Source organism: Nelumbo lutea, chromosome 1, assembly GCF_056320005.1.
Source record: "Nelumbo lutea isolate HS-2025 chromosome 1, American lotus-T2T, whole genome shotgun sequence".
Taxonomy (NCBI): Eukaryota; Viridiplantae; Streptophyta; class Magnoliopsida; order Proteales; family Nelumbonaceae; genus Nelumbo; species Nelumbo lutea.
The window spans coordinates 132649035-132657646 of NC_142684.1; the positions used below are offsets into that span (position 1 = coordinate 132649035).

The window sequence follows — 8612 nt, forward strand, 5'->3', positions numbered from 1 at the left end:
AGTACATGGGGGCAAGTTCAAAGTATCAACACGTATCGTGCTGATGGCTTCCCAATAACGCCCCTCCAAGGATTGTATCGGGTCAGACCATGGTTCAGAGGGTAGCTAGGACTTACACTGACCCTCTGAACCGATTTTGAAAATAAATAAATAAAAAATAAAAAAAGCATCGATATAGGAGTCGATACTTTGAACTTTGCATGGGGGTCTTTGTAATTTCATAGACATTGGCAAACATCCCCTAAGTGCAATATATAAGCTTCTCACATATGAACTTATGGTGATTCTTTTGGACAACTAATTACATGTAAGGCCTCATTCGCTTTTCGAGAAGTTACATACTTGGGTAAGTATTTCCCAGGAAACATTAGGTAGGTTCATATACCCATGTTCTTTTATTTCCTAGATAAATAAGATAATAACCATTTTAACCATACAAATCCATTATAAAAATGAACAATTTTGTCCCATCTAAGTATTGGCAACTTGCCCCTCTAAGTGAAAAAATTACTTACCCACCTAGGAGATGGGTATCATCTATTTGGGTAAGTGATACCCATAACCAACTTCCCTCCTGTCAAAATCCAAAAAAAAAAAATGAATGGGCCCTAAAATTGCTAATCACCATGGATGTAACTCACGTAAGAGATTCATCCAGGTGAACTGTCTAAGACATGCTGCACTCCATATATTACAAATCAAGCATCAATGGAGTAGCAAGTTTATTCATTAAAGGGATATCCTTGGACAACCATCTTAATAATTTTAACTTGATGGATTTTGAGACATACATAACACCATCTCAAGTAATGTAAATAAATAATGTTATATTGTTTAGAATTGCATACATTGATTCAACTGAGCTTTTTGGTGTTTCCTTGATTTTTTTTTTTTTTTTGGTTCTTTTCCTCATTATCAGGATAAGTTGCAGGGGATAATTCATTACCATCTCAAATGGGTGAATTTGTTGGATTCTTTCTTTTCATCTTCTCAAGTATGAACACAATAACTAATTCAAACGAAAACATCAACGACTAACCTCCTGCTCAATGGCCTCACCTATGTGAACAACATGAGCATAGCCTTCTTCCTGTCCGGTCATCATCTAATGCATGACGATTACCACCATCGTATCAGCTGGCAACAATCCAATATGGGGCACATAAGTAGTCTCCTGCTTCTTTGACTGCTATAGCTTCTACTCTTTTGTACGTAATTGCTTCTCGTAGAGACTCAAGCCAACCAAGAAATGGAAGATTTCACATAAGACAAATTTGGAGCCAATGAAACTTCTGCAGAGTAACTTTGGAGGTAGTCTAGCATCCATGTGATTTGGTTTAGTACCAAAACTAGAGACTTCACATAGCTTTTTACTCTATTTACCACTACTTTGGTTCAATCTCGAGGAAAAAGACGACAATGTCTTCATATATAATGAAGGATAATTTTGAGATTTTAAATGTTTTAAACTGCATGTGATTGTCAAATAAAATGAAATCACCCCAAAGTAAAGGGTATTAATCTACAATTCATCCAAATCTGTTATTGTCAAATAAAATATGGATTTGAGAAAATGGCACCTAATTATATCGTAAAAATTCAATTACACACAACCAATGTCTTCTCCAGCCAAGTTTTGCTATGGGGGGAGCGTTTTCTTTCTAAAACCTTGATATAAAGTGATAGGGATCCTTTAAGAGATAAACAACCATGGCCCATGTCCTTAAACATTTTTCACTTGATTTAGGTGGTCATCTGATCATTTTGAGATGAGAATACAAATAGTTCTTAACAAATGGTCGATCAAGTAAATCAATTGGCAAAGGTGCCAACAGACTAGTTGGTAACACTGTTTTCAAAACCGGATTAGACCGGACAGTCGAACTAGAAAAATCGGGAACCAGTCACCTGGCTGGTTCTGTTTTCCTCCAAAACCATTGATTTGGTTAGCAAACCGCTGAATCAACTGGTTAACCGTTTGAAAGGTTTTGATCATTTTCTAATTTTTTTCTAATTTTTTTATTTTTTGATCAGAACGGATTGATTGTTCGGGTTGAACGATCGGACCGTTCCGTTCAAATCGGTAACCAGACCCCTGACCGATTCGGTCACCGATTTGTTTTTAAAAACCATGGTTAATAAGGTCTCCAATTCGTTGTAACGGGTTTAGGTGATCATATGACCATTTTAAGATGGCAATACAAATGACTCTTAACAAAGTTTTGAGTAAATATATCAATTGGAAGGATGCCAATTGACTAGTTGAATCCTGATTTTACACCATAGTTGGGCGGTTATAAGTTTGGGGGAACGGCTATCCCCTCATTGTGTAGCCCCATGGAGGAAAAAAAGTGAAATAAATCATTGCAAACTATAGGCCATTGGGGGTGTGTAAATGATGATCCTAACTTTATGAGATGCATACATTCTATAGATTTATAGATATAGATATAAAAATTAATAATATTGATTTATGCGAATTAAACTTTGTATATACCATACCCCATAAATCCATATTTTTTTTTTTTGATAATTGAACAAAATTATATTAAAGCAAAATAAATACAAACGGATCCAGCCAGCTTGGTGGGGAGCCCCACCAGCATGAGCAAGTTCTAAAAGATTCTGCTTTACAAGTCATCACATGAGCAAAAGCAGTCTTCGACTTAGGTCTATATAAAAAGTATAATTCAAAAATTTTGGAATAAGTTTTAATTTATCTAGAACTTCCAAGTAACTCCCCTATCTTCTCCATTATAGCTATTCATCATAAGTGGAGAGTCCGAGCCTATGATAACTATCTTTCGGGCTGTGGTAAAAAGAAGAGCTTTCCAGACGAAACCACATCTCCGCCTTATAGTATCCCGCCCCACAATGCTTCACAGTACATATTCGCCGTGTATTGGGAATATCTTTCAATGATGATATTATTGGAAAATGCTCTCAATATATGACGGAATGTGCTGTGAGGCGTTGTGGGGCGGAGATGTGAATTCTTTCTAAACAGCCAAGCTTTCAGCTTCGAAAAGAGTCTCTAATTGGAAATTTGATTCAGTCAGTGCAAGGCTCTCGTTCGAACAGCCTTCAAACCTCGCATCATAAAATAAATCACATAAATATGAAAATACTTTTAATGCAAGGCTGTAAAGGCTGTTTGATAGATGTTCGAATGAAGCCGATCTCCCCTGGTTGGGGCTAAGCCCAGAAGCCATAGCCATAGGTAGCCCATATGAAGGGGCTAAGCCCAGGCCACCCATAGAAAAGGCATGATTTCTTACCGTTACTACTACATGTCTACAATTATACCATTACAGCTTATGGGTTTTTCTCTTCTAAAACAACTTTTTTTAAAACTAAAATTAATCTTTAAGAAATCAATTAGATTTGTTATTTACATTGATTTTTCAAAATTTACCTAGTTCTAATTCTTTTTACCAATTAATTTCTTTTATTGGCTTTTACCAATTGTTCACTATTCGATGGTGCCATACCGTGCTAGCCCATAAACTTAAAAGCCCAAGCCCATCACGGCCCAATGCCTATGTGCCGTTGTACCTGTGTCAGGTCACGATCCACACAACCCAATTTATACCTTTAAAACTGTGGTTTTTAAAACTGGATTGGATCGGGCGGTCAGACGAGAAAAATTGGAAACCACCGAATCAGTTAAATGATTGGTTCCATTTTACCCCTATTTTCATCAAAAATCATTGATTTGGTCAACAAACCACTGACTTAGGTGATCGAATCGTCCAACGGTTTTGGCCGTTTTTTATTTTTTATTTTTGCCAGAATGGACCGTCCGTTCGGTTCGGACCGTTCGACCCGGGAACCGGACCTGACCGGTTCGTTGTCCGGTGCGGTTTTAAAAACCTTGCGTAAAACTATGCCAGTATTAATTCATGTTATGTTGCAGTTTCAAAGCGAATCCCTCTTAAAAGTTGTCGTTCTGTTAGTCGTTGCGGTACCGATACGTTGAACCTTTGCCTGAAGAAGACGCATTGCAAAATTTCTCATTTCTCAATTTCTCAAACGCGGGGGAGCAGAGAAATTTTCGATGAAATTCACGGATTCACCTGTGATCGAACTCCCTGTGCGCGATACACTCCTCTCTATCGAACAAGACAACGGCTCTATGCACGTCGGCACTTCCGTCTGGCCCTGCTCCCTTGTCCTCGTCAAATTCGTTGAGCGCTGGCTTCTTGCCCACAACTCGTCTCTCTCCACCCCGAACCCTTATGCTCACCTCTTCAACTTCTCTGGCAAGCGAGCCATTGAACTGGGCTCTGGATGTGGCCCTGCCGGCATGGGACTCTCCTTGCTCGGCCTGGACATCATTCTCACTGATATAGCCCCAGTCATGCCTGCCCTCAAGCGCAACCTCAAACGCAACAAACCCACACTTGGGAAAAACCTAAAATATGCCCAACTTTACTGGAACAACCTCAATCAAATCAAAACCCTAAACCCTCCTTTCGATTTTGTCATCGCCGCTGACGTCGTTTACATAGAGGAGTCTGTCGGCCCGCTTGTTTCTGCCATGGAAGCTCTTGTGGGGAATTCTGGTTTCGTGTTGCTGGGTTACCAATTGAGGTCACCGGAGGCTCACCGGCTGTTCTGGGAATTGTGCGAGAGGGTTTTCACGATTGAGAAGGTCCCCCACGAGGATTTGCACCCAGAATATGCGTATGAGGAGACGGATGTATACATAATGAGGAAGAAATGAATGTTAATTTGATAATTTCAGGTGCGCACTTACATAAGTTCGAACTTTGAATTTTAGTTGTGGTTTTCTTTTTCCTTGTGGATGCAAAATTTTTTCTTTATCAAATAAAAGGGAAAAAAATGAAAACAAGCAGGCTACATTGGAATTCGAGTTTATAGTCTTGTCCCTGTGTACATTTTGTTTTGGCGAGAATTGTATCTTGATCGTTGATGCCAATAAAAAAAAAGTATCTTGGCTCATCTCGAATTATGTTAATCTGAATAGTTATTAAATTCTGATTAACTTATTATGTGTAACTTTTATCTTTTCAGAGCTTTGCGTTTGGGCCTAGAATTGAGATAATTTTAAACCCCATAATAAGTTTAGCGTTTTGTTGTCTTTTGCTCATGTTGTTAGAACCTAATGCAAGGATTCAGATTGATTTTGTAAGGCCAAAAGTTTCCAATTGATGCAGTAATGAAGTATCCTTACATTCAAATACTTAGCTTGACAAAAACTGTCATCTGTAGTCGTAGTGGTATCTGACCAAATATACGTGTGTTTAGAGGATGCTCCGTAAAGCTTTTGTGAGTGGTGAGATAAAAATTCAGATTTTCCCTATGAAGCAACTCTTAAATTAGCATGTCAATTGGTGGATGTACACGTATTTAAAAGATTCTTCTTGGTTATTTGGTTGTTTTTTCTTCCTCTTATTTTCTTTCTCTTTTTCTTTCTATCCCTTATTCCTTTTAGAAATGGCATCATGACAGACGTATGAAAATGATAAGTAATGATATCCTGGAATCTATGCTACTTACAGACACCATTTTTAGAGTTTATTTTATGCATTATGAATACACCGTCTGTTGGGCCTGTACTGTAGCCATCTAGATCACCTTGTGACAATTGTCAATCAGATTCCAAATGTAAATGTAATTATTTTTCTTTTGTTTTAATCTGGGATTTTGTTATTTAAATATCTACTTGATTGCTAATGATAAGTTTACTAAAAGCAAGACAAAAGAAAAGTGTAAAGAGATCCACTATATAATTCAGCCATTGAGTCCAATCTGAGCAACAAATTAAAAAAAAAAAAAAAAAAAAACTAACTCATCCACAAAAGTTTTGGTGCATTTAGGGATGTAAGTGAACATGATTTTCAAGTTGAAAGCTTAAGCATCATTTAAGCCCACCTACACTTTTGTAGGTGTTCATGAAGTGCAGATAGGCCCACCTACATCATTTAAGCCTTCTCAGATTAACCATATCATAGAAACCAAGGCTGTGAGTAAACTCAAACCAAACTGATAAGGAAAAAGGTCCAAGAGATCCACTATATGATTTGGTCATTGAGTCGTGCAAGTTCAACCACTAAAATGTTGGTGGACTTGGGGATATAAGTGAACGAGATTTTCATGTTGAAATCTAAAGCATGAGCCTTTTGTAGGTGTTCATAAAGTGCAGATAGGCCCACCTAAATCATTTAAGCCTTCTCAGAATATTATAGAAGCCAAGGCTGTGAATAAACCCAAGCCCAAGAAGTAACAGTAGAGCTTTGACCTAACTAAATCTCCCAAGTCCTATCCAAATAGACCTAGTAGTACTGGAAAAAGTAGAACTCCACTTTCTATGAACTCATATATTGCTGGATAGTCCCAAATTGCCATCTAGCACCCACCAAAATTCAATTTTAATACAACTCAGGTGTGGAGGGAGAGGGACTAAGATGTCGCCTAATGTGAAGATGTGACCATCAAGAACCATTTATGATGATGCAATGTCACACACAATGATAATTATGCCCTATTTATAACTGTACAACTTTTGTTCTTAACAAAATTTCTTTTTATTTGCTATCAGGAGACAAGACTAGTTCATCTTATATTATAAAACTCACTTTAGATTTTTCTCCTTTTTAACCCCAATTAACTATTTTTAATTACTAGAAATCATATTTACAGACTAAGATTCTAAAATTACTTGTTTGCTATGGATATTCTTTTTAGTTTATACAATGCAACTTGAAACTAGTTGAGTAGCATCTTGTTCACAATTTCATATTATCACCTTTACCCTAAGATATAGATTTGATGAGAAGTTTAAGAGATAAGTACAACTCTGTGTTTTTTCAAAGGGAAGTACCAGTTCCATTTAAATGAAGTAAATACCTCTCTGTCGAATACCTTATCGTACAAACTTGAATGCACCAAATCAAATGATTGGAGAAAACCAATTGCTTATTGATATTAGTATTACCATACATTATGCTTACAATGGGGTTTCACTGGTCAATAATCAAAAACAGCATGGTTGGGTGGCTTTTGATGTCGTACCTGAAAACAAAATATTTCAGAACTCCTTTCTTCTTGTCATCATTCAATGTTATATCAGCAAATTTCAAACTTTTTTTTGGCTAACATATAACCACCATTTTCATGCAAATTGTTTTATACCATGTAAAAGGGCAGTTTTTTGATGTATCAGACATACAGCAGGTAACTCAGTCTGAAAAAAATTAATGATTACACTCTGTTCTCTCTTCATCTTCTATCTCGCAAGCACACAGGTTGCATTCAGTTTATCAAAACTTTTCTCAGTATTTTATGAATCTGTTTGAATTGTTCAAATGCAGATATGTGCCATGTACAAACAAGGAGAGACACTGACAGGGGGTTCCCATATTCAGGATTATAGGTTTTGTTGGATGTTTGCATTTGAATTGAAAGAGACACTGACAGGGGGTTCCCATATTCAGATATGTGCCATGTACAAACAAGGAGAGACATTGAAAGAGAGCAGTTTTAGGAGGAAATAGGATCCTTTCTTTTGGGTATAAACAAGTTAAATGCGCTTTTGTTTTCCTTTTAGATAATTTGCTTATGGTGTTGCACCCTTGTAATCCACTGTTACTGTGTTTCGCTTTGAGCTAAACTCTCCCTCTTCTTTGAATTCAAAAAATAAAAAAATAAAAAAACAGAACAAAAGCAAGGTGAGTTTTGATTGATCAATCAAACCATATAATAAACATGTTAATCAATCAGATGGTATTGATCAAAGCTCTTCTGGTATCATGTCTTTTTGGCAACATAGATTTTCCTGATTAAAATGCATATGCATATATCATGGTTTTTAAAACCGGACCTGACCAGAACAGATGGTTGGACCAGAAAAACCGGGAACCAGTCAGGTGATCGGTTCTGTTTTACCCTAGAATCGTTATTTCCCCCAAAGCTGTTAATTTGATCAGCAAACTGCTGACCCGGGTGATTGAACCCTTTGAACCGTTCAATGGTTTTATTGGTTTTATTTTTTATCAGAATGGGCCATCCATTCGGTTTGAATGTTCGGACCATTCAATCTGGCAACAAGACCCCTGACCGGTTTGTTGTGCGGTTGGTTTTAAAAACCTTGGCATATATAGTTTCTTTTCATGCGACGGTGATAAAAATATTTTCTCCGCTTATAGTGTAAAAGATGCAAATGATTTTTTTTGGCATTGTTAGATATTCTTTTGTATTCAGTGACAATGTAATGGATAGTGATGTAGAGTTCTCCCAGGGGGAATGACTTTGCCCATTTACATCATTTTAAAATTTTCACTTCATGCTCCTTTGAAGAGGGCATTTTGATAATTAAACATTCTATTGGCTTATTTAACGGTTCAGCCTAGGGTCAGAATTTTTAGACACAGTACAGTCGGGGTGGGTGTTAGTTCGGAATTGATGCTAATTTAAGGACAGGCATTGGTGTATAGAGTGAGAGTTTTTGACATTTTGAATGTTTATAACTTTGTAGTGGAATTCAGAAATCGGCATTGGATCTGTCCGTACTTTTCTGATGATTTTAATTAACAATACCTCTCATGTGTCTGGGATTGATTAGAATTCTGAATTACAGTACCCCATAG

At 37.0% G+C, this 8612-nt stretch overlaps 1 protein-coding gene across 1 annotated transcript; it reads left to right on the forward strand.

Annotated features, from left to right (window-relative positions):
* Nucleotides 1-3918: 3918 nt before the first annotated feature.
* LOC148877654 (S-adenosyl-L-methionine-dependent methyltransferases superfamily protein) lies at nucleotides 3919-7478 on the forward strand. Its single transcript, XM_088942270.1, has 2 exons — nucleotides 3919-4747; nucleotides 7338-7478. The coding sequence occupies exon 1, from the start codon at nucleotides 4058-4060 to the stop codon at nucleotides 4724-4726; it is 669 nt and encodes a 222-aa protein (XP_088798396.1). The 5' UTR covers nucleotides 3919-4057; the 3' UTR covers nucleotides 4727-4747; nucleotides 7338-7478.
* Nucleotides 7479-8612: the final 1134 nt, after the last annotated feature.

Bases quoted from the DNA above. Each gene is read 5' to 3' on its own strand.
- LOC148877654 (XM_088942270.1), top strand. From the start codon at position 4,058: ATGAAATTCACGGATTCACCTGTGATCGAACTCCCTGTGCGCGATACA.